A 27,701-nucleotide genomic window follows, 5' to 3' on the forward strand; every position below is an offset into this window, starting at 1 on the left:
CTATTTTTTTATAACAATTTTTTACGTAAAATTGCCCGCTCTTTCTGATGGTGAACTCAGATTTTAGCCAACTTGATGGGATAACACTGGAAAATTAATTTTTTTTTTTAAATCAATTTTTTTATAGTATTTATAGAGATAAGACAAAATAGACATCGCCATTAGAAACAGCAAGAAATCTTACGTCCGCATACAGTTTAAAAAAATTTTTTTAGTATTATTAGAGCTATGAGAAAAAATTTTGAAAAAAAACGCAAAGTTCACGGAACAGTCTATAACCATGGCTGTACTTGATTTTTTTTTTTTTTTTTTTTTTTTTTTTTTTTTTTTTTTTATATCGGGTTACCGCGACAGCCTATTGGCCCAGTCGCCGGGGCCACCCACTCACCACCTATGTGTGGGGGTGTATTGACACACCCATTAAAATCCTCTCTTTTTAATTGATACCATACAAATCATACCATGGGCACAGTGGAAGTATCTCCGGTGTAACACACCTTGTCAGTTAAGCTGACACTCTCTGCACCGGGGGGAAGTGCATCGGGTCAACTCACCACTGTGTAGCCTGGGACCGAAGCATCGGATCCAGGCTAATTAGCATCCCCGGAGAAGCCCCATGTTTCAGGGGCCACTCCTCGCCGGTAAGGCCGGCGATCCCTGCCTGGCATCGGGCCGGCTAATCCCTACCTATTAGGCCCTAACACTGTTTCGCATTCACCCAGGCCCGAAGACCTGTGGAGCAAGGAAAAAACCCTGAAATTACTCTGAAGGAAAATTCCACGGAAAAACCCGCCCTGAAACAGCCGGGGTTACATAGGAACTTTTTCCGGTGAAAACAGTTTTTGAAAAAATCTGCACTCACCGGGAATCGAACCCACGACCCCTAGAACAGCGTTGTATCAGTAGCAAGCACGCTTACCACTGAGCCAACGCCGCTCTATGGCTGTACTTGATATTTTTGGCTAAAAATTAGTGAGTTATTTCAGCAGATGGTAAGAAGTATGTGGTTCAATTTTGAGCAATTTCTGAGACATCGATTCAAAATCGCTTACAGAATGTTTTTTGATTTTATCTTTATGAAAAATAATAATGAAACCAATTTGTAAGTAAAAAATCGTGTTGGGTGGAAATTATTAACTAAAAAAATATTGTGTACTTAAAAACAAAAACAAAATAACAAATTAAAACAAATGGTATAAATTACGTTAGTTAACATTAGTATTTGACATCGTGTGTTAAAAGTTTTAACTGTGTTAAGATTTTATAATTTTGTTGAAAATTATTAAAGTTATTATTTTAATATTGCATTATAATTTAATATATTGTTTAAAAAAGATAAACCCTTACGGATTTTTATCAGAATATTTGGTTCATTTATGTTTTTACTACTTGTGAGTGTTGAAAAGCAATGAATTCGAAATTAAAAAATTTTGAGATTGAATACAGATATATGTATAGTGATTTGAATGAACTATTATAACTGAAAACAATGAGTCTTAACTATTTTTCACTTGAGTTTGAACAAGTAAGTACATTTTTTATATTTATGAGATTGCCCTAACTTGGTAAGATTGATTAAAAATTTAAGGTTAATAGGTAAAGAATCAGATAGGGAATAAAGAATTTAATATCTAGTTTTTCGTATGTGGTTTTCGAATCACGATAAATCTCATTAAATTTAGGCCTTTTCTATTTACTAGAGAGTAAGAAATTATAACTGTTTGTAAAATAAAAAGTTTACTTTTAAATAATCTTTAGTTCATATTAAGTTTTTTAGTATTCTACTTAATCAACCTATATTGATACATTTCACTTAAAATAGTACATTCTATGCATTTTGACGACCAGAAAAAGGTTGACGCACAGTCATTTTATATTGAAGAATAATTCATAGTTAATGCTCAGTTCTAAATAAACATTACCAGAGTAGAGCTATATTTATTCTTTAAAGTGTCAAGAACATATATTGATCCCTCTTCTTTAAATAAAATATCTTGTTATTTAAGAATCTTTGTAAACATTATATTCTTTTAGAATTAGTTTCTCATAGACATTTTCGTTAATTTTTTGTTATAACTAGTCATTTGAAAGACTCACGAACAATTTCAAAGTTTATTTTATTGTTTGATATTCTGATATTTTAAGCTAACGAACTATCTCGTAGTTAAAAGTAACTGTTTCAATTGCATAATATTTGTAATTTTTTTTTTTTAAGGGATCGCCTGGTTGCCAATGACTTTATTCAAGTTCGAAAAGTTGCTGAGCATGTATATGATAAAGTTCTGGGTACAGGAAGTGACTCAGGATCAGTTGCTGGTGGTAATACAGTATCTGGAGGTTTACCTGCTGGTGACCATGCTAATAGTGACGCTAATGCTGATAACTCATCGCTTGCAGAAGAAAAAGTGGAGTTATTGTGTAATGATCAAGTCTTAGATCCATCAATGGACTTAAGAACGGTAGGGCATTTTAAATAATATATTAAAAACGCATGAAGTACTAAACTTCAAGAAAAAATTTATTAACGTGCGTGTTTTAAATGAAATTATACAAAAATAAAGGTTCTTTTTTTTTGTCACAACCAGTAAAATAATATAACGTAGTATATGATTTATTAAATATAGTAGAAACTGCAGCCATCTACTATTTTGACTTCTTAAAATCAATAGTTTTGTGTCTAAAAGACAACATTTGACCGTATGAAATACACGTTACATTTATAATAGATTCGGTTCTTTTATAAATCGGTCAAAACTCCTAGAAGGTTGAACGGCTTTCAACACTTACCCTAAAAGGTTTTCAAACAACAGTCACACAAAATAAAAGATTTTTCTTATCAATACTTAAAAGTATCTAGAGTAAGTAAGTCTTTAATTCCAATTAAATGGCATTCACTTGTTTCAAAAGTATTTTGGTTGATGAGAAAAACGTTGATTGAACTTTAAATATTGTGTATATATTGTACTTTTTATAATGTGTACTTGAATTATATGAAAAATTATGCAAATAACAAGTTGCTTAGCCTTAAGTGACTCTTTATTATTTAATCTGTTAAAGAAAAACTTTTTTCTCACTTTATGACATTAATGATACGTAATGATACTAAAAAAAAGAGCAATTATTTTTCAAAACCCTAAAGTAATTAATTTTTGTTATTTAATTACAAGTAAAAAAAAATAATAGCTGCTCATGAAAATCAAATTTTCCCTGACAGTTTTGAAGTATAAAATACATCTTATGCGTATTAATATTCTAATTCATGTTTTATTGTAACTACAGTGCAACTTCCATTGAATAAAATTTAAAGATCTCATACGACGTTTAATATAATGAATATTACAAAACTAATATCTAATTTGCAATCAGTGACTTCAAAAATCTCTTTACATAATTCGTCTGTAAAGTTAAAACTTATCACTGTCTTCGTCATATTGGATCCACTTTTTTGTTTTTCACACGTAAAATTAGCAGATTTGGCATCGGATTCGTAATTTGTAACTTTGACACCCTAGTTACTCGTTTTTAATTGAAATAACACTTCAATGACTTTTTCATTCGCCATATTTGATCTGCCATATTAAATTTACCAAATCTCATAATGGATTCGTGATTAGCAGTCTCAAAATCCCTGTACGCAAGTGTCTTATGAAATTAGATAACTTAAAACACGTATGATTGTTTTCGTTTTGTAAGAAGTGCTTTATTACATTTAAAATTAAATTTATTAAAATGCTCGAATTTTCTTACATTAATCATCAACTTTATGTTGTAATTTTCTTACGTTTTAAAAATTTCATGATTTTTTATTACATGTTTACGATACAAAAAGGAGGTTGTTACCCTTAGAAAAAATGGTATGCAACTTCTTCTTCCTAAATTTATGACGGATTGCTAATTATTTACACGAGAAATAATCATGTTTTATTTAAAATATATGCAGTTAAAGCCTATATATTTAAGAAAAATAGTTGTTGGTGAGTAAAGTTTAATGACGGTTTTACCTTCTCAGTAGAGGATTAAGCCGATGAAAGAATTACGTGTCTTATTTTTCCATTCTCTACAGCATATCAGAATTTCAGGGAAGGTGAAAGCTAACACCTCAGAGGGTGTTCTCGTTAAAGTATTCATTACTTAAAAGTGAATATGACATGTACAAAAGTGCAGTCACCCTGACAAAGAAAATGGCGATGCTTTTACTTGTGAATGGTCGATTTTAAAATGTAAAAGACTTGAAGATTAAAACAATAAAGTTCATACATGACTAAATATCTATAATAAGTTTTTTTTGGTAAATAATAGACCGCTAAATTTTCTAGAACCACATTTTGAAATGGTTACGGCATGAGCCCACCGTGACCTTCTTCAATAGCCTTAAGTTTATGACTACTCTACAGCTTTTTTTTCCTTTGGCCTGGCCTTTTTCAGTACGATCGATGTGTTAAAGCTATATAGCGATTTCAATGGCTCGATTATACCTTCATTTAATAATTTGTTGAATTCTATCTGCATTTACTCCCTTAACTTTACTGGGTATATTGCTCTCTTTGCAGTAATGGGTCTATCCATTGTATTTTGTATTCTATGTTTTAGTATATCAGTGCCAAATGCGAGAGGGTTCAATTCTATCACTCCTTTTACGTGCCTTGGTTCTTCTTCGTGGTCACTTGATGTGTTAACAAGTTGCATTATTTTATCGACCGAGGCTTGTATATTTGCTTTTTAGCTAATATTTTGTATCTACCTGTCGCTGTTATTCTTTTCATTTTGCTAATCTGCCCAACGTTCATTTACTCAACTATCTACTAATTTATCATTGTTTCCTGCTATTTTTAAAAAGTTTTCGCTTGATTTTGAATTAAAAATCCTATCATCACTTTCCGTAAGTCTTTAGCATAGTTCCCTTCGATGACAAATCGTTATGCTCTTCGCGTAGCTTCGCATACTATAAAACGCCCGAATAAAATTTCCTTTTTCACATTTTATAAGAAAACCCACCCAACTTGAAAATTGTTCTTAGTTTTATTCACGCGCGCAAATATATTGTTAAATATTAAATATTATTGTTCTCGTTCTCGCGAGAATCTCAAAATATTCCAATTTGTACAGAAGAATCTCGGTGCCGGTTAATATGAGTACTTTACTTTTGGCGCTCATGAGACCATCTTATAACTCCAACGTATTCCAGACTATGATCCCTTCTGTTTTCATCGGAAAAGTATCGGAAACTACATCCAAAGTTACTCTAATACCGTTAAGAGGTATTTAAATTGTTTCTAACATGCAGTGTACACCGTGTGCCAGGCCAATTATTAGAACTCTATCTCTACTATTTATGAATACAAGCGTGTCTGCCGTGAAACAACTATTTTTTATAATCGAGATTTCAGCACTAGTATACACGTAAAATTTTGCGTCGTTTACTTGTAGTTTGGAGCTGTTTAAAAGTACTGAAGGTAGTGTACCGCATGTCCTGGAATTTCTTATCTTTACTTTGTGAAGAAATTCTCTTCCATCTTTATTTTCTGGATTTTGTGTCAGCATTGCGTGCTCAAGATGAGCATTATTATTTTATATGTCTGTAATGTAATTATCTGAATTACGTTGCGCCTTCTTTGTGTTGTGTATATACTCTTCGTCGCCTGCGTTTGCGCCATTGGTGACGCACGGCTCTAAGTGTTTTTCCCTTGGCGATTCCTACCTATTGCCTGCTGGCCCTACCTCTTTTCCGAGCGTACTTGTTACCCCTTTCTTTTCCTACGACGTTCTGCTTGGTGTTTGAGGGGCATGGCTAGTGTATTGTGAATTTGAAGGCTCTATAAGGGAATTTTTCATTTTATTAGTAGGCTGACTATTCATATTATACGGGGGTATTTTTTTTTAATTTTTCATACGTTGGTTCCACCGTGAAAGCCACTGTCCTGGTTATTTGTTGAAATAATGAGAGTTTGACTGGGCCACCATCAAATATTGGTATGTTACTTGCGAGATGGCTTAATTTAGCTAAAAGATTTTGTAACGCGCGTGTATAGGTTTGATGTATCGTGTGATTTGGTGGTGTTAAAATTTATTTTTGCATATCTTCATACCTATCGCCCGTTTGATGTGAATAAATGTTATCCATGAATTTACGTGCATCTGTCCTGTTACATACAGTATGATTTTCAGTAAAGTTGTTATCTGTGTTTGTTGCGCTATTTTATTAACTTTAGCCTGTGTCTCTTTACGGGTGGCGGTCGTTGTCTTTCAGTTTTTCATTATGTTATTTCTATTCTTTTCGAGTCAATGAGGTCAATGTATAATTCGCTCTGGGGATGACTCTATGTTCCGCCGTATAATTTGTTGGAAGAATTTGTTGTTGTAATGCATTCATAAGGATTTCCTGACTTTGAATTCGTTTTTTGTCTTACTATTTTCGTCGCAAGTTTTTTTATCGACTTTATTATGAATAACCTCTAATTTACTGGCCTTCTGTCTCTCTGCCATCATTCTCGATCATGTTATAGTTTAATTTGTATCACCTTGTTGTCTGTGTCGTCCAGTCTGTTTCTCATATGTCCGTGCACCGGTTGTCTTTCTGTACCCTCCTTCTGATAAATCGCTCGCTTCTGCAATGCTCATTATGTTGGCCTCTGGTTTTTTGTTGTATATAATGAGTCTTTTAAGTTTTTTTTTCTTATGTTCAGTTCTGTGAGACGCATTTGTTATTGTGCATTTTGGGTTTGCTTGATAGGTATGTGCACTCTTAATTAACTTTGTTTCGGGAGCTGCTCAGGAAACTACTTTTTTGTTTTATTTCCAATTTACGGCTCTTTTATTTCTTTGTTGATTATTTTTTTGTAAAGGTTGTGTGTCCCTTGTAAATCACGTTTACAATTATGCATGCAATTATGTGCTGCGACAACTGCGCTTAAAGTTTTAGATTTAGTAAGAATATATCAATTTATGGAACTTATCTCTTTGGGCGCGTATTTTTCTCGGAGGTTATAAAAATAGTATATAAAAAGCAAACCAGAATTCATTTACCAGATCGCCGTGATGATGGTTAGTAGAATGGTAATCCTGTTTATGCTTATGAATTAGCCTTTTGATCCTTCTGTGAGTTGACTGGCATCTGCTTTCTTTCGTTATTTCCTCTCTTTTATGTAGTGTATCCCGTCTCCCGTATGTGGCTCCTGTCCAGGTTTGGCATACCGTGTTTACTTTTCATCCATATTTCCGTGGGTTTGGTAATTAGCAGCTGCCTCTATCATTCTGGTATATTGGTGTGCTGGCTTGATGAGCAATTGTTTCCTCTTATTGTTGAACTAGTTTTCTAGCACTGTTCAACTCCCAGATATTTTCTTTGTTTCTTTCTACGCTATTTCTGGTTTCCTTACGTTATGCGGATTAACAAGCTGAATTTAGCGTTTGGTACCTTTTCCATTTTTTCCTGCACTTTGCAATGAGAGATATTTCTTTTCTTTTCTATTTTATTCGCTGATGAACAAAAATAATTTTTTTTCTTGAGTTTTGCAAGATTAAATATTTTCCACGCTTGAGACAAAATGTAAAAAAGATTTTGTCTGTATCCAACTTCTGACATCAGCTTCGGTCTCGTAGGCCTGGTACTGACGCTTTCGTGTCTCTAGCTGATCTCCCCAACTCACTGTTCTTTGCTTCACTCTTCCTCTCCTGTAGCTTCTTTTCTTTATTTCTTTACCCTTTAGAACCCAAGCCAGCAGAAGCGAATAGACGCATAGCTATTCGCTGTGAGAGTGAAGACAGCCAGTGCTCTAGTCGGCGATTTTTTGCAACGCTGGTTGGATAGTGGACGACTTTCGCGAGGCCAAATCTAGGAAATATATTTATTATGATTAATATGATTTCTGTATCATTGAGCAAGTGTTGTTAAAAGATGATGTAAGCAATCTTCTTGACTACAAAAAAGTATGTGAAGTGATTTTAGTGCGTCTATGTATCGTGCGCTATACAATTAACCATACAGAAATTATATCAATTGTAAATATTTTTTCTAGATTTGGAATTGTGAAAGTCGTCTGCTATTCACCTTTCGTTGCTAATTAGAATGCTGGCTTCTTCACTCTCCCAGTGAATACGTTATCATACGTAACAATTGTCATACTGTAGCCATGTGAACAAAGTTGTGATTTTTATTTACTCCATGCATAACATACCATTCAGTATTAGGTATGTACACGAAAAATACTTGTTCTTAAGGAATATTTGTCCACTCATTACAATAGTGCAAAATAGATAAGGGTGAAAAAATTGTTTTAGCAATAGTAGCAGTTTTAGCCATTTAGATAAAAAGTTCACAACATCAGAAAAGTCTGAGGAGAATTTTGAAGTCATTGAAAGAAGAATCATCAAAATTATTTTTTTTATTATTATTCTGTTTTCATTCAATCACTCCTTCAAGTATTATTCTGTTTTCATAAAATTATTTACACCATTTTTTTTCTTCGTAGACACTAGGACAGTTATTTCTTTAAAATAAAAGATTATTAATCACCTCTCCCTCTCTTTCTTCTTCCCTTAGTTACGAAGATTATTTCAAAAGATAATGCGTTTATTACTTGCAGGATAATTTTTTTTCTAATTTTCTGATTTCATTGTAAATAAAACATTTGGTAGCGCTCAATGTACCTAGGGGAGGCATTCTCCCAATAAAAAAAAACAGTGAGTTGCCTATCTCTATAAGTGAAACGGTTACAAAACTCATAAACGTAGGTACTAAACTTGAAAATTGAGTCATGGTGGACTTACGAAATGAGAGTCGAATATTTCTGCTGGATCGAGTATGCTAAATCTCTTCAAAAATTAAAAAAGGTTCAACTGTCTCTCAGGTGTAATAAATTAAATAAAATACATTACGAAATATAGTGGTGCGCAGGTTGCATTTTTTTCTTTAACGAACATTTAAGAAAATAATAGTATCATTCGTAAATCCTTCATTTTACTAAATAAAGAAAAAAATACGATTTTTCTACGTATATAATCAATCATGACGAACTGTATTAATCTGTAAAACATAATTATCAAAGCCCAATCGTTGTTAATACAAAATGTTGAAAATTCTAATGAAGTAGAATTCCGAATACTTCATCTTCTGCATTTTCTGCTCAAAGAAGACCTCAAAGATTGGCTGATCTTGGTTCTTTCTTGAGGTAAGTTGTAGATTTAATAGCTACCAATCTCACAACATAAAATACGTCAGTTTACCATGTACACGCAGTATTCAATAGCTCAGTAGACCAATCAGTATTTTTTTCTGAAAACTTTTTTGGCAGCACTCAGACGCATTTTATCGCCTAGGGTAGACTTGTTTTTTTTTCCCCTTTTGTACAGGTAATATTTTTGAACGTCTTTTCTTTATTAGCAATTGATACATTTTTAGGCCTCATATCTATTGTTTCAAAAATCGAAGCCCCAAGATATTAAGTAGAATTCAAATGAATTTTGTATTTTTTATGAGACTTTGAAAATTTAAGTTGTGAAAGCCTTCCCCATTATTGCTTTGAAATATTAGTTCGTACTCCTCTTGTCATTGATACATATTTCATTGTTCAAGTTATATTGTTACCAGTTTCCTCTTTTACGGGTACAGTCCATGCATATTTAAAAAATACATAATGCCTGAACTGATTTATTACATATGTAGCAGGCTTGGCATGCGGTCCATTTATTAGCGTGATTTTGTTATGGTCATTTAAGCCACTCGTATTTTTTAACCCCGTAAATATACCTAGTTGTATCGAGGTACAGCGTGAGTAAATAAACAAGAGGAGCTCTCATGTCCGTTCTACCTAAAAAGGGAAATGGTGTCTAGGCGGGCATGCGTGACATAGTTTTTTTGTTAATGAGCAGCTAATAAGTTTTGTATTTTCTATCTCTTTCGCAGCACATGTCATATATATATATATATATATATATATATCTTCCTACATTATATAGTCGTAAGAGTTAGAGCGAGGTTTTGCTCCCCCACAGCTCCCCCCCAAATGAGGTAGTTATTCTTTCATTTTCTTGCATTTTTCGAGTAGTCCTACTTTTTAGATAGCTCCCCCCACCTCCCCCCGCTCCCCCTCAGCTCCCCCCCATTTTCCCCATATATAATGTAAATACATTAGTAAAGCCTTGTATATTAACCGTTACAAGTGGTCTAATTTTAACATATAATTTTATTTGACCATAACAACAAATTTTGTTACAATTATCTTACTTACGATGTTTATTTTGATTACATACTCTAAAATGTCTTTTTAGGTGCTCTGCTTTTAGGGGTAAACGCACCATCTACCGTACACCCGTAAATTCACTTTATTTTGTTACCATAGTTGTAAGACAGTTTGATACTAAATATTGACTCAGTAAATTTTAAATTGTTGTTTAGGATCTCAAGAGAGCACCGAAATTTTTTTGAGGTGTTAGAGCTTGTTAAAATAATTTTATAATAAAAATAAAAAATTAAGTTAACCCTACATAACCTTTTCCACAATTTTGACAAATATTTTTTTGAACGTTTTTTTCATGACTTTTCAAATGTCTCTGTAAGTGATGATTTCTTTTTAAACTTTTTTCGCATTTAATACTCTTAAAAATTTTTTCAATATTTTGGCATTCCTTTGTGTGACGCAAATAGTTTTTCTTGTTTAATATTATAATGCTACACAGATCACATACAAAAAATGTTTTTTTTTGTGAATTTTTTCGTGCGATGATAGACGCTCTTGATTTAAAAATTTTGAGTTACATTTATCACACTGATAAAATTTTGCATCCATGATGGTGTATCTGAAAACATGTAACAAAAAACGGATTGTTTATGATTACATAAATCTGGGTACTAGAAGGTACTGAAATTTGCTTTTTTGATGAAAGATAAAATTTGCAAGAGAGTATAAAAATAGTAATGAACAATAGAATAGTTTTTTTGTTACTCTAAAATTTTATTCCAAACAATATTTGTAATTTCAAATTTGTTTTCTGATTCAATTGGAATAAAAATTTTTTTTTGGTTTCAACATCTAGACAGTACAACATATAATTGCCCATTAGAAAATAATGGTTTTCTAAAGTACAACCCTTAGGCATCAAAACTTTGACCTTAAGAATTATTGATAGCCATAGGAAGAGTTAAGATAAATGGAAATCGTTTTCTGTACAATATAAATGGTAGTGAAGAAGAATTGTTTGTATTAAGTGTTATACTTAGACTAAAGACTTTATTTCCTTTTTTTTTACCTGAGATTATTTCAGCTTCAATATTGTATGTAAATAATTTTGTAATTCATAATCTTGTACCATTGCATAGTCCTTCAGATATGTTTAAGTTTCGTATTAACATAACAATAGCGTTGATTTTTAAATCTAATTCGTGTGAAAAAAGACTTTCTTTACTACTATTTAAATATTCTGTAGAGAAATTATTATAAATATTATTGTCTAATTTATTTACTCCTTTGTGATTTGCTTTATCAATACTATAGTACGTTACTAATATTCCTACCATATTATTTTAAATTTTTTTGTTCAAAAAGTGAGTGTTTTTATTGTGAGATGTTAATATAGCTTTACTTATAAAAGAATCATCATAATTAGAAATTTAAGAACACATATCATTTGTTTTCAATGTCTGAGGAATTATAAAAGTTTTAATTTTGCCTTCTCCTATATCCAGTAGCAATGAAGATAATTTTTTATCAATTGAACGTATATTATTTTTTGAATAGAAAATATTAAATAAAGGCCAAAAATTAAAAAATTTTATGGTTTCTTGAACAATAGTTATTTTGCTTCCGTTTTTTACTACTGGGAGAATTTGACGAAAGTCTCCACCTAAAATTATTATTTTATTTCCAAAAGGTTTATTACCACTAGATAAATCTTTTTAAGTCCTATCAGCAATTTCTAACGCTTTTTTTGGTACCATAGAAGCTTTATCCCAACTAATTACTTTTACTTTACGTAATTTTTGTTTATCTGGCTCAAACTGGAAAAATGCACTTTCTATAGTGCTTAATTCCAAAGGAAGTCTGAAATTTCTGTAAGTGGTCATTCCCTTTGGAAGCAGAATAGAAGCAATACCTGTCCAAGCCATTGTGAGAATTATTTTTTAATTGATATGAAATGATAAATTAATCTTTTGTATAGAAAAGTTTTTCCAGATCCACCAGGACCATCGATGAAAAAATTTTTTTTTTTTAATTTTATTATTTCTTGAAAAATTCGACATTCATCATGATTGAGTTGTAAAAACATTTCATGGAATTTATGTTTACAAAATATTCTTTCATCATTGTCAGTATCAATATTTTTTTTCATCGTTTCTGTTGGTTTTGGTGAACTGAAATCTTTACAAGACATATTTTCAGAATTAAAAATTTCGTAAATGTAAAAGAGCTTTATTTTGATCATCTTTACAATTTTCAATTAAAAATTTTTTGTATTTGTTCCAAATAATATTACCAAAAAAATTTTCAGACATTATAAACCATGCGAAAAATTTTCGTAGTTGAAAAGGCAGCATAACGTTACATGCTTCTTCAAAAATTATATTGTTTTGAAAATCTTGTTCTACTAATCTCATAGTAATAGCTGATATTAGTGAGGGAAAATAAAACGTGATGGTTAAAAACTCATGTAATTAATTATGATCAATATACATTTATTACATATATAAATTTTAAGTAACAATTAATATAATCCGGGTATTTTTCCATACTTCGTGAATCTAATTTGCAATTACGGGGGTTGGTGCGCAGAGCGCGCTGGGGGCATATATAGTTATAAGAGCTTAGAAATATCTATTGACACATACAGGATAGACAGCTCATTTAAAAAAGGGAGCCACTAGAAGAAATAATAAAGCTCACCAACAAAAATTCAAGGGCACATCTCTCTGTCTATATAAACTTCACCACTTTTATTTGAAATTAGCAGCTTGTTCTTTATATTTCTTTAAAAACAGACCATTTATCATACCCTAGCGTAGAAAATTTATTCCCGAGTACTTTCGAAAAATGCCATAGTCTTCCGAATTCTGTAAAATTTACTTCAACATATTATTTTCATACTAACAATTTATTTTATCATTCTTTAAGGCCTTAAAAAATATTAATACAAACCTTATTTTTAAAAAATTACACTTGTAACACAATAAAAGGGGGGGTTGGCGTGCGGAGCGCGCAGGGGGGCGGAGCCCTACTAGTATATATATATATATATATATATATATATATATATATATATATATATATTGGGGGGGTGCAAATGGGTATGGGAACGCGTGCGTTCTTTTGGTCACTTTTCAGTCTTTCAGTCTCCTTTGGTTAACATTTATGTCTGTATCAACAAAAAAATGAAAGCGACTAAAAAAATGACTAACACTGAAAAAATTACACTTCATTCAATTGGTTCGCAACCAACTATCGAGAAGGTATGGCATCACTATAATAACACTTCTTTACTTTTTGTGTTCAAAATAAGTAGGTAAACCATGGCGGTTTTGGCACCCCTCAGCTCCCCCCCCTGAGGTGGTGGTGGGGGGAGAGGCTCTAGAAATAGCTGGAGGTGGTGGAGAGGTGGTAGTGGGGGGGAGGGCTGATCAGGTGGTGGGAGGAGCGGCTGATCGGGCGGTGGGAGGAGGGGCACGGGTGGATAGGAGAGGTAGTAGGGGTGGTGGGTGGTGCGGACTACTCTGGCGGTAACGTCAGGGAAAAGGGCCTCTTCCGGATGCTGTGTCGTCCGATGGTACTGACGGTTCCCTTCCTTTCCGACCGCGAATCGAGCTCCGACGTCATCAGGATGGGTCCGAAAGGTGTAGGTGACAAGTACATCGCACAGCGCGAGAGGAAGATGATAAAGCATGAACGTGTATCTCTTATCAGTGGATGTAGCGGGTCGCGTATCCCGTTTAGCTGCGACCAACGTTGGCTTACTCGACGCAGTACCTTGCCAAGGAATTCAGCCAGCTTATGAATTTAAGTTTAAGTTTTTTAGGATAGTATGTAAATGGGTTTCAATAATAATAAAACTTTAAATTTAATACACATATATTTTTGATAGCTTAAAAAAAAATACACAAGAATTTAACGGTTATTAATTTTTTTTTCAATATATCATATCCATCTTTATTTTAATAAGAGCGAATATTTTCGGAGTAATAATTTCCCTTCACTTTTGGTTGAAATGCCTCAACGTGCTTTTCTAAAAGAGGTTTTCAGCTATTGTTATCTTCCTCCTCCTCCTCCTTACTCAGGCTCTCATATTTTGGTTTGCTAAAGATCGGACCCATGTTGTTGATGTTGATTGCTCAATCGTCACAGAATAACTGAAGCAATACGCGAATTCTCATCAACTTATAAGACGGCGCTAATTTATTTGTACTACCACACAGCAAGATTTATTTTAATTTTTTTATCTTAAATTTTATGCTTACTTTATTCTTTTTTTTTTTTTGCCTACACACGGTCATCGTTTTTGACGCCAACATTAGTATTAGTTCCAGAGTCACTATCAGTATCAGTATCATTAGCATTAATTCCATCAACAGTATCCCAACTGGGAAGCGTTTTAGAAAATTTCTTCTTATAACTATTAAGCGCGTCTAAAAAACATTCTGAGTCTGGTTCAATGCTACTTTCCACCAAAGAGCAAAGCCACAATTTTATTTAATGAGCTTTACTAAGTGCGCAATATTGCTTTCTACGTAGACTTTTTTGTACATCATGAGTACCGCACATTAACACCTTTGTTGAATATCCCATATTAAGAATGTGACGCGATGGCTCCATGTACTGCTGAATGTTAATCACAGTACACCCTATGGTCGATTCCAAATAAGTGGCTGTATTATCTTCATAAACGTAAATTCGATGTTCATTTTTCGCTACAGTGTACAAATGTTGCTGTAATTTTCTAATGGAACAATCACCCTCAAACCAGCAAAGTCCATGCACTCGCTTCGACTGAAAGTCGTTGTTTTGGCGCACATCCATAGGTAAGGTGGAAAAACTGCATGGGGGCCGCACAATCCAATGACTGATCGCTGGTCTCATAAGCGACACCACAGCCACTTCTTTTGGTAAAAACTGTCGAGAAGTGTCCAGAAAACCTTTAATCTCAATAACATAATCCTCGTAAAAATCCATTTTTATTTTGCAGCTCAAAAGCGTCGTACTAACTGCGATATAAACGCGTATCCGTCGCGTTTGATGCTGCGTGATGAACTAAGCAGCACTCTGCACCGAAATTAGTTTATGTACACGTTAGTGTAGGCACTGCGCAAGTGTGTGTTTTATCAGAATGAATCATCGGTTCTTAATATTTTAATCTCAAACTAGTTTTGAGGGAAAGGCTACATAAATAATAACAACAATATAATTCAATACATTCATTTATGACATAATTTCAAAAAAATACAGTTTTATTGAGTTTTCTTTATTATACATCTTCTTTAAAATCAGTAACATCTTCCTATTCCATATGAAAGTAGAATTTTTTCATTCGTTTGAAATTGTAGATGATCAACCATATCATTTACTTGAAAATTAAACCTTTCGAGACACCTTTTCTTCACTTCTCCAATTACAAAAATCTTCTTAGCATCTTTGAGATTCTCCCGAAGAACATTGCCAATTTCTGTGTAGTCGATAACACCTGATTGTCAATCTAATCCATGATAGGATAGTTCAAGCCATAAATTTTCACATTTGTATTTATCATATAGTTTGTGCTAAGGGAATAGCGGCTTAAAGAGAAATACTTGAGGCTCATCATCTCCATGGAGTGGAAGAATTGCCAACTCTTTAAGCACATAATCGTTGCCAGGCTTCTTAAAGCCCTGCATGTACACCATGTACTCCATCATGATAAAGACTGACTTCACTGCTAGTATTTTTTTTTCTAATTTTATATACGTGCTTAAACAAGTTTTCTCACGTCACTACTAATGGGATTGTACTCTACGATGCGATCGTGTAGAATGAGACAGTAAGCAGATACATTTTCCGGGAAACTCTCTCGTGCTTCAAACTCCAAGCGCACGTCCACTGGCGCGCTTTTCAAAGCTTCATTCTGCTTAGAGCAATCAATTACAATAAGAGGCATGTGTGTGATTAAATCTTTTTTATTCAGCATAGGTTCTGGTTCTTTCCCGTAATAGGTGGCTTGAAAATTCTTATACATATTATATAATGTTAAAAACTGATTTTTATTAATATCAAGATTAAGATTTCCACAAGGATAGTACTGTGCGTTTAAGAAAAGCTTAACATTGCTGATATTACAATGATCAAAGAGACTGGCATTAGAAGGAGGATCATTTTTTCGCTTATACTTAAAGCCCGAAATAACAAAACGAGGCTTTTTCAACTGATTGGAAGTTTTGACAGTCCACACATACCTAGAAGTTTTTGGCAAAAGAGGATTCTCATACAACTCCCAAGTGCGAAAACTCATAGAAATAGGCTTGTCTTTTGCAATAACATCAAGCAAACGAATTTTTCGTCTGTCTGATGCAGTTATGTAAGGCACAAGCCACTCAATCTGAGTCAATTTAAGCTTATACTTTTCGAAACTTTGATTTTCAGATACTTGTATAACGGCGCTAACATCATCTCTTGATCTTGTGAGAATTAATTCATGTTTTGCATTAACCACAACTTTGCGATAGTCCTCAGCGAAACCAAATATCATTCTCAAAGGTATTAACTTTTTAAAATAAGAATGATCCTTGATAATAGATTTTTTCTCTGCAATGTCTATCCAACCAGCATTTTTAAGCATTAAACTCTGACTGGGAGAGAAAGATATCCATCCTCTCACTAAAGTTGTCAATCCAACATTCTTACACCTATCAATTTCTATACCATTTGGTTCATATCGTATTTCTTCAAACAGATGGCAGATGGTGTTAATAATTAGTTTTGTTTTCTCAAGAGATTTATCATCTCCAGTTGTTATACGTCCAGAAATACGTAGGAAACTTTGAGAGGGTAAAAGACACAAATCTTGATGTTAAATTAAGATGCGAATTTCACTGCTTTTAAATGCTGATGCGATGTGGGATGATGTGCATGAATTTCGTAGTGTGCAACTGACTCATCAAACACGACACCTGACTGAATCCCAAGAATCTTTTCCATCACAACTTTTTCTCGTTCGCAGGCAGCAAAAAAAGCACAAGTTATTTGCCACCAAGAGCTCTTAATTTTAGGCCTAAGTTTTTTAAGAACTGCACGTTGTAACGTGTTAACGCTTTGAGCGTTCGTCAACGACTGATCCGTCTCATCCATTTTGGTTTATTTTTATAGCTTCGTCCAATTTTGTTGTCTCGTGGATGACTATTCGTCCTCACTCTCGTTAATTTGTTTTTATAGCCTTGTCCAACTTTACTATTGCTGTACACTATGCCCATTTCAGTTGAGTTGTTTTAAGTGTAGTCTTGTATTTATAACTTCTCCACAAAAATTAATCAAGTTACCTTCCTGATCAACAATACGTACTTGAAGATGATCTATAATTTTAACAGCGACGGGTAAATAAATGATTTGCAACGGAAATTCGATAATCTTGTATCCCGGTGGTACAGCAGGGAAAAACTCGTGGATGGTATTAACTTTTTCTCCTTTTATATAGGCTCCACTAGTGATATTACACTTAACTCTCAATGTGTTAACCTTGAGAATAGCAACAGGTAAATCTGAGATGTGAGTACTGGTATCTCTAAGAATTCGGTCAGTAAAGCTTAAAAGACGGCCTATAGAATCTTTTGGCCTGAAGTCAATAGTATGACTACACGTTATCACACTACGAAGAGTATTATTGTTTGGTTTGATGCTAATAGCTATATCGTCGGGTTGTTACACGTCGATCAGAAATGACTCAATATCTTGAATTTCGTAGCTGCCAGTTGGGAAAACAACCACTTGATCGCCTACGTAAAATTTATTGTTACCTTCATCGATATTTGGAATTGAATTGGAAGTTGGGAGTTCTACTAGACCAATAAAGTAGTTATGTGCTGGTGACAATTCGATAGGTGGAAAATATTGTGTTTCAAGAATAGATGATGTTCCTGATAAACTAAATGTCAATGATTCTTCCATGACGGTTTGTCAATGACTAATGTTACTTGAGTATTGGGATACATTTATATTGGCTGATAATGGAGTTTTTTACAAAGAAAGCTTAAGCAAAGATGGCCGCAGTTGTATGTACCAAAATCTTGGAACCTTTCATAATTCTATTTGACACATCTAACACCAAGATATAGCAGTAGATCAATCGGTGGCTGTTGGTCACCAACACTGTCGAAACACGTCACGTTATTGCCTCGCTTTCTATAGGCAACCCAGTGAGTACCAGGACCATCCTTATCATGGAGATTGACTAGTGCTGATTCGGAAAAACGTGGGCCATCGGCTGGCAAAGCATTTCTCATGAAAACTCCACGAAAATGCGGTATTTTCAAAATTTTTGCATACTTGATGAGGTCATAGTCTGTGAGAGCTGGGTAAGGCAAATTTATGTAGAAATTTTTTTTTCCATCTTTTAAGCCTTTTCCAAGCCTTAAATGTAGACCCAAGCCGTTCTTATGTGGTTTTAAAAACAGCCCCTTTCCAAGTTAGAGTGCTTCCATTTCTTTATTATGCCTCTCACTCTCCTCTAGCTGTTTTCGAGCAACTTTAGCATCATTAATAGCCTTGACAATTCCAGTTACACCATTAGTGATAGTGCCTATAACACTTAGGCCAGCAAATGCAGGAATAAGGTATGGTAGGAATCCTCCAGTTTTCTGCGGGATAGGCAATACTCGAGGTATTACAATATTTTTTCTACCGTCAGCTTTTTTCACAGCATCCTGCGCTCCCTTTAACGCCGAACTTATAGCTTTTTGAGCACTACGATTAGGAATCATGGACTTTAAAGCACTTCGAATCAAGCTTTTCAAAGTAGTTTTCTTCGGCTTTATTTTGTTATTACTCACTTCACTATAATTCGTACTAGGGAATGCTCCCATGCCGAGTTTGGATTTCAATTTAATGGCACTGGTAATAGTAAAAGCAGCAGCTTTTTCCCCTAAACTAGCGTCTGTGGCTTTGAATCTTTGCCACGCCTTTTCAGCGAGAATCTTGTCAGCGGTGTTTCTTGCTGCAATATTTTTTCGATCCTGAGAATAGGCTATATCGTGTTGCTTGCACGCCAGATCCAATGGATGATACCCGGATGGATCTCCGCGAGCTAATTTCTTGGCTAGTTTAGTGCCCGGTCCACAATATTAATATCCTGGTACGTGCAGCTCTATAGGCAGTTTACTGATAAGTGTGTTTATAATTCCACAGCCTTTGCGATGATAAATGATTATAACTTTACAAGTGCTTAACGATAAATGAGCTCGAAAATATATGTAGAGCACTATTTATAGTTTAATATTTCAGCATGCAGTCATTACGAGCTCCGGAAAACAGAATATTTAACTTCCTGTCATAAATTTCAACAAACTGATAAGCAAGATTAGGAAATACGATGACAGATGAGTTTCAAAATATAAAGGCAAACCATTTACAGTATCATGTTTCAGTCCCAGTTGAGTCAGCATACAGTAAACATGAGCTTCGTAGATCAGAATATTAAACTTCCTGTCGTGAATTTCGACGGAATCGTTAAGCAAGATAAGAAAATCCAACGCCATGGTGATTTGCTACCCGATACGATAAGAGCTGTTTTTTGTGGTCCGTCAAACTGTGGAACAACAAACAGCATGCTGGCTTTAATTACTCACCTTAACGGATTGAGATTTGAGAATGTTTATCTATACTCAAAGTCGCTGAATCAGCCAAAGTATAAGTTTCTAGAACAACTGTTGGAGCCCATAGATGGTGTAAAGTATTTTTCATACAGCGATCATGAATCAGTCAAATCTCCGGATAAGGCACTACCCAACTCCATAATGATATTTGAAGACATTGCCTGTGAAAAACAAGATAATGTGAAAGCCTTTTTCTGCATGAAACGTCTCAAAAGCGTTGACTGCTTCTATCTATGCCAATCCTATGCTCAAGTTCCAAAGCACTTAGTCAGAGATAACTTAAACCTTTTAGTAATATTTCGACAAGATGACATGAATTTTAAGCATATCTATAATAATCATGTTAATACTGATATGGCGTACAATGAATTCAAAAAATTATGTGTAAACTGTTGGAGAGTTGGAAAACATGGATTTGTCGTAATAGACAAGGAAAGAGATGTTGATAATGGTAGATATAGGAGAGGATATGATTCTTTTGCTATAAATATTACTCTTGCTTATTAAGTGCGTATTAGTCTCTTGTTAACCATCAAGCGATTAATATGGACACTTTTCGTGAGGAAAAAGACGTTCTTCGGCAAGTTGAAAAAGCTAGAGAAGCTGTTCGACGTAAGCATCGATTGTTAAAGTCAGGAAGAAAAAATTTTGAAAAGCAGATTGGAGAGACTTTCAAGCCTATTACTGATCCACTTCTTAAAATTATCGATGTCACAAAGAAAGTCAAAAACGTGCCACTTAGCTCTGAATCTTTACTTAAAAAACGCTTCAAGCCTTTTAAGTCAAAAATTAATAATACCGACGCATCAATGTTCCAATCAGCTAATAGTAACAGTGATAATGAAGAAGATACTTTTTCGTTGAATGATACTATCAACGACTATGATACCGTTGTTGAAAAAAGTGACGATGATGATTCAGCGCATAACATCGATAAAAATGAACCTATGAATCCATACTTACAAATACTTGATAGAAAGGAGTCAGAACTGGATCGAATTTATGGGATAAAAAGGAAAAAAACGGACAACATATACTTTGTGATTCGCCTATATACTTCAAAAATAATCAAATTCAAATAAAGGATCTAAGATATCCAATGACTGATGGATTAATGGAGTTACTTATAAAAAAGCATCCTGATAAAAAGCACATGACACCAGATAATTTAGTTCAATACAAACAAATCTTGGAAACGTCTAGTGCGCACGAAAGAAAATTTGACAAAGATTAGACGATTCGTCCATACAATAGTAATAAATTCAATAATGTTACTGCCCCATTATTTAATCTCACTCAAATTAAGAAGAAAGGCGGGTCCATACCTTTATTTATAATTGCTAGGCTGAACATGTAAATGGACTACGTTTACTGGGACGATCCTAACGAGCTGGTCAATCGGCTAAGATTACTAGTGGCAGAAAAATCAGCCGGTAATCCTAGTCACACTAATGAAATGAATTCAATCGTTAAGGAGCTTCGTGAAGCTAATATCATATATTGAGCATCGTTATCAATTCTACTTCAGTGTCAAAATGAGCATCGACGTGTTTGGACGTGGATCAGCTAAGTCGGAAGTTGGTAGTCGAGGGTCCTCGAGGAATTGGATATAATCTCACCACGGATAGTCAATTTGACTTAGAAAATAAAAGGTTGTGCAATGTTGCACCAGCTATTCAACCTCACGATGCTGTAAATCTCACTACTTTACAGAAAGAAAAAAGTTTCATTTTGGATGAACAAGAGAAAATAAATCTACTATTGAGCAATTTAAGTGATGTATTCTCAGAAACAATAGTAAATTTGCAACGTGAAATAAATACAGTTAAGGAGATTGTAGCACATATATCTAGTATAACTTCAGAAGACAGTTAAGAGAGATGGAAGTAGTAGTGGAAGGGCTTCATAAACCGAGACGCAACTACCTTCGCCGAAAGTTTGATATTCGTGGCTTGGATAAAACATGGAAAGCTGATCTTGTGGAGATGATACCTTATGCTCATGAAAATAAAAGTTATTTGCTTACAGTTATAGATGTATTCTCCAAGTATGCATGGGCTGTGCCCGTAAAAAATAAAACCGGTAAAGATGTGACTGCAGCTATGAAGTCGATATTAACAGAGGGAAGAGTTCCAACTAATTTGCAAACAGATCATGGCAAAGAGTTTTACAATGTGAATTTTCAAAGTCTCAAGAAAAAGAACAAAATTAACTTGTACTCGACTTATAGTAACCTTAAAGCGTCTATATGTGAGCGATTCAATCGTACACTAAAGCATGATATGTGGAAAAATTTCAGCTTGCGTGGCAGATATAAGTGGATTGACATCTTACCTAAGTTACTGATGGCCTATAATAATCGAAAACATCGGACAATAGCTATGAAACCAAAGGATGTGTCAGCAGCTACTGAAAATGAAATTTTGAAAAAAATTTTATCAAGAACAATAAGGATGAGAAAACAACCAAAATTTAAAGTGGGAGACAAAGTGTGAATAAGTAATGCTAAGCAAGTGTTTGAAAAAGGATACACACCTAACTGGTCGACTGAGGTATTCGCTATAGCACGAGTAGCTCTAACCAATCAACCAACTTACCATTTGAAAGATTACCAAAATCAGCCATTTTATGGAGGTTTCTACGAGCAGGAATTGCAGAAAACCAAGTATCCTGATACTTATCTTGTTGAAAAAATTCTTCGTCGACCAGGAAATCAAATATTCGTTAAGTGGTTGGGCTTTGACGATACCCATAACAGTTAGATTGATAATAACAAAGAATTAAAGTGATATGTACTTTAAAAATTAGTAAAATTCAGAAGTTGTAAAAAGATTTGCATAAAACTTGTTGTGGTCTTTTAATGTTATCAATTATGTGCGCAAATGAAATTTTTTTACCCTACATGCTAATGTTACATCTTACATAAGATTCATTGAGATAAATAAAAACTCTAAACATGTAATAGATTGTATCGTTTATTTTTTCCCACGTTAAACTATTTTCACAAAAATAACTTTCTTTTTCTTGTATTCGTATAATTAAACATTTAGTAGTTAAAAAATTCAACACTATCACAATTATAGCGAACTGACAGCTTCTTTCTATCAATAGATTCCAACAAACTATTAAATGATAGTTCGTTACTCACAAGATACTCAGATATTTGATTACGCAAAACTATTTGGAAGTGGTCGTCTAGTTCAGCGATGGCTTTCGTGCCGAATTTAGTGTTTTTCTCAGCTTTTCTCAGCTTTGACACTACATGACTTTGCCCCTTGACCATTTCGTTGATCTTCTTTGTTGTGAGGAATCTTCCACAGGCCAGCCGATTAAGTGCTGCTAAATCAGCCATCTGAAATATGAGAAAATTATATGAGTTTTGAAAATAGTAAAAAAAATATATATCAATAAGAAAACACGTTACAAACCTTAATTTCTGAGCTTTGCTGTTCCAAACAGATCTGCTTATCTCTGTAGAAATTTTTCAAATCCAAACCTGTTCTTTTGAGAGCTTGTTGTTGACCTGAGCTGCTAGCGTTAGATGATGAAGCTGTCGATGTCTGTAGTGTTTGATAAAATATATCGTTTATCATCTCGGGAACTAAGAGAAATTTTATTTTGCCTCTCAGTGTAAAGCTTACGATGACGTCATCTTATATTAATTTGCTCTTGATTAATGTTTATAATTTGATCACGTAGGCACTCAGTATAGTCGTTGAAATCGATAGTTGCTTTTTTTTTAACGGCATCATAAATTTATTATTTTCTGGATAATCTGATGTGTCAAATTCATTAATATCCAATTTCATCATTTTATAAATATCATGGTTTGTTACCTTATATATCAGACTGTCTGTACCAGTGTATAATAGTTTACAATCATTTTTGAGTTTGAAGAGCACATAATCGTAGTGAAAACGATACACAAGTGTCTTAGATAAATCTAAGACACTAAGCCTAATGTATATTGGCTTTTTCATCATCACTTCTGCACGTTGTAGCTGTATGGCTACAAAATTCTCATCAAAAATATCACAGCTGTGAAAATTTGTCTTTGCAATGTACATTATAATGCAATACAATTGACATTATATTCTTATACATAATACTTACTTTCGTTTTTTTCAACATAGCATCCCAAGTGAAGCCTGGAGTAGTGAAATAGTGACCAGGATCTAGTTTATAAACCTTGAGGCAATTATTTCTAAAGTTTTCAAATACTTCTGTTAACAGAAGTACATCAGTTTTGAGGTAAAGATCTGAATACTGTCCAAGAGTTATAATATCAAAAGTTTTCCATACTGTTTCAGCATGTATATAATCTTCACTACTTATAAGTGCATTATGTAATTTACTATAAAAATTATCTTTAGATGGGAGCCCGATTGCTTCAAGTTTTTCGAATGATGCTACATAATCGTATGGAAATACACCCTTCCTCTTCAGCATATTGATTTGCTCGAAAGAGTATTTATCATCTTGACTGAAAACCTTTTCTAGAGTTTCATACTGCTCTAAGTAAGATCCCAACTTATCAAGCGACGATGGCAAAAATCTATACGATTTATGCGTATCCCTTTAACGTACTTCGTAAAAGAAATGTATTTTTCTTTAGTTTGAGGGATAACTTGTACTCTTCCGGGAAAGCAAGTTACAAGTTCTTGTATAAATAAGTGGGCATCATAATTGCTGAATTTATAGAAAACTATTGGTACTGCTCGTGAGTCCTGATACTTGAGGTTACATACATTGTGAGCTGGGCCTCAATATCTGAGTAAAAAAAAGTGAATTTGAGTTTAAAGGGAAAAATTTTCTCAATTACAAACTCATAAATATAATACTTGCTCTCCAGTAAAATGGCAATGATCGTAAACTTTTTCATCATTTTTAATAGACTTCTCACACATGTGACATATATCAGCATTGAAAAAATCAAAGTCCTCTTCTTCAGTTAATGATCTCATTGGCACTGGATTGTTGTACATTTTATGTAAATCTAAGGCAAGATCTTGCATTTCTTTCACAAACCATGTAGCTAGATTCTTACTGCTTTCAGTTTTTTTTCTGTAGAAAATATATCGTGATTTCGCGTTATAAAAACTGCACTTTACATAATATCGAACACTTAATGCTTCATGATGTTGTATTGCTCGCTCACTATTATGCACAGGTTTTAATAAACACTCAAAGTCTGCGTATACTATGAATAGTACACGATTTTTATTTATGTGATTTTCAAATTTTCAAATTTTATTATAATACCTTGGCAAGCTTATTTTACACTTATTCACTTAAACGCACTCCACCGTACGTGTTTTTAACATTTTATCAGTTGTAAAGTAATGAAGACAGCGGTCGCAAATATATATTTTATGTTAATGTTTTGTTAAAGAACTTCTAACTAACCTAGATAAGTCTTTAATATATACGTAGTGGTATTTTATATCATTATCAGCTCTATTATCACCATCTCGAATTTCTTCTAAATATTTTTCTCTATCTTCTTCTACCTTATCTTCGTCCATTGCCTCAGCATTAAAAAAACCTTCTCTATCTTCTTCTACCTCATCTTCATCCATTGCCTCAGCATTAACGAAATCATCACGTTCTCCGTCAATATTTTTTTGTTTTTTTGATTTTCCCTCACTATACGTATCAATATAATGATTTTGTATAAGCAGCAAATTAATATGTTTATCCTTTTTTTCTGCTGTCAAGTGAAGGGGTAAAGTTTTATAAGTATTTTTACTAGTACTTAAACTTTTTAATAAGTACTTATAAAACTTTACCCAATTACTTTTCTCCAGAAAATACACGTTAATAGACACATTATTCTGTTTTTCAAATTTTGTAACTTGCTTAGGCTGCACTGGAGAGGTGATCCCCTCGAAACTATAACTGTTTTCGTATTGAGTATAATTTGATGCTCGTTGTGCATTTTTATTCACTGGATGTAAAGCTGACAAAATGGCCCATTTGAAGCATTGCTGATCTGCGTTCTGTACATTCACGCAAGCTTTTTTTTCTCGATAGTAGTAGGGAGTTCTATGTAAGAACTGCCACTCATTGCATTGTACTTATTTACATTTACTACTAAATTTAAAATTGAGCGTAAAGTCCATCCAGAATTGCGCTCCTGAAACTCTTCTATATCTGTAGAAATAGGCTTCTGGACATTCGTTTCAAACCATTCATGTAGGTCTGTCGTATCGAAAATGGAATCAGATTAAGTATTAAAATATTTAATTTTAACAGTCTCTGTATCATTTTTTACTGTCAAAAACTCTGCTACTATACTGTATTAATTTTTAAAGCATTTTGCTCGTCGAGAATTTCTCGCACTTTTAAAATGAATATTTTTTCCGCAGACTTAAGAAATTTCATTATATCTAAATGCCCACTATTTGTTATAACAGCCGTTCTTATGCGATTTTTAAAAGCACTATTAAGATCTTTCCATGTCACAAAATTATAATCATCTTGATTGTCTAATTTTTCATCGAGCCCTGACCCTTGCACTTCTAGAATTTTATAAAATTCTGCTAAAAACGTTAATAAAAGACACTCAATATTCAATAACTTATTTTCCACTGGCGATGACAATTTTCCAGACAGCTTATAGTTGGAAATACTTTTAAGCACTATTTCACTATTATCAATAAAATCTCGTATCTCGGTCATATTATCACTATGCAGCAAGCGTTGATATTCTATTCGCGCTATTTTACAGAAAATCACGTAACGCTCCACGGCGTTGGCGTTAGCAAAATTCTCGCGGAGTTGCTCCATTATACTTACAGCTCGCGTTAACGTACTCAAATGAATGACAAGCTGCTTGAACTTTCCTTTTATACTGATTTGCCTCTGCGAAAGTGATACAAGTAGTGACTAGTGGTGACTAGCAGTTGTATATAAAGAGATGACACATCGATAGAGGGGTTAGTTAACTAATAGTCGTCATAACGTTAAGATGACGAAGTACTTAGTTGATGTTCAAGGCTTTAAAACCATGCACAACGAATTTATTTTTAAAGAGGTCGCTATTATACCTCTACAAAAAAATGCTATACCGTCGATTTTTGTCTTTAAGCCCCCCTATTCTTGGGCACAGCTCTTACCTAAGAACAAATGTGAAAATTGATGGTTGGAGTTTAATTACCACGGTCTTCGTTGGAGCTCGAAAGAAGTTCCCTACAAGGATCTAGCTACAACCTTTCGAGCCATTATTAAAGAAGATTATGTTATTTACGTAAAAGGTCTTGAAAAAATCGAATCGTTGTGCCGTGTGCTATTTAATAGGTACATTACTCATAGTATGATTATACGCTTTACTAAATATTTGCATAATATAATTATTTTTATAGCTACATCTATGATATTAAGCAATGTCCAACTTTAAAAAAAATTAGTACTGATGATATCAAATGCATGAATCACCAATTTAATTCAGCTCATTGTGCTGTGAAGAATGCTACAGCTTTCAAAAAAATAAATTTTGAAAGAGCAGCAACGACAAAACGATATTTTTTAATCAATGTACATCTGATACACAATACTTATGCAATAAATTCGTTCTTCATGAATCTATGTCGATTTTATTTATTCACGCCTCCTTATTACTGCGCCGATTAAAATTACTTTACCGTATTAACTGACTCTATTCGTTGGCGAGGTACTGCGGTGAAGAGGAGTAAGTCAAGTAATGTTGGGATACGCTTTCGGTTATGAAATGGTATACATGTTCTCTCTCTGGCAACTCGTATCACTCGATACGCCCGCTCTTGCTAAAAAAATATTACGCTGGTGCATTATATGCCTAAGTGAGAAGCGGTGAATCATCGGTCACGGCTAATGCATGCATATAGATAAGAAATGATAGCTATATTCA

At 33.7% G+C, this 27,701-nt stretch overlaps 1 protein-coding gene across 3 annotated transcripts in view; it reads left to right on the plus strand.

Annotated features, from left to right (window-relative positions):
* LOC106635889 (WD repeat-containing protein 48) overlaps positions 1-27,701 on the plus strand; it is a 161,836-nt gene that overhangs the window by 79,657 nt on the left and 54,478 nt on the right. For all 3 annotated transcript variants that reach the window (XM_089596139.1, XM_014348078.2, XM_089596140.1), the window contains one exon: positions 2,216-2,459. In XM_089596139.1, coding sequence (XP_089452265.1) covers positions 2,216-2,459 — 244 coding nt within the window. The remainder of the gene's footprint in view (positions 1-2,215; positions 2,460-27,701) is intronic.

This window comes from Copidosoma floridanum, unplaced genomic scaffold (genome assembly GCF_036245765.1).
Source record: "Copidosoma floridanum isolate Cflo_tuat_1 unplaced genomic scaffold, Cflo_Japanese_pri ptg000030l, whole genome shotgun sequence".
Taxonomy (NCBI): domain Eukaryota; kingdom Metazoa; phylum Arthropoda; class Insecta; order Hymenoptera; family Encyrtidae; genus Copidosoma; species Copidosoma floridanum.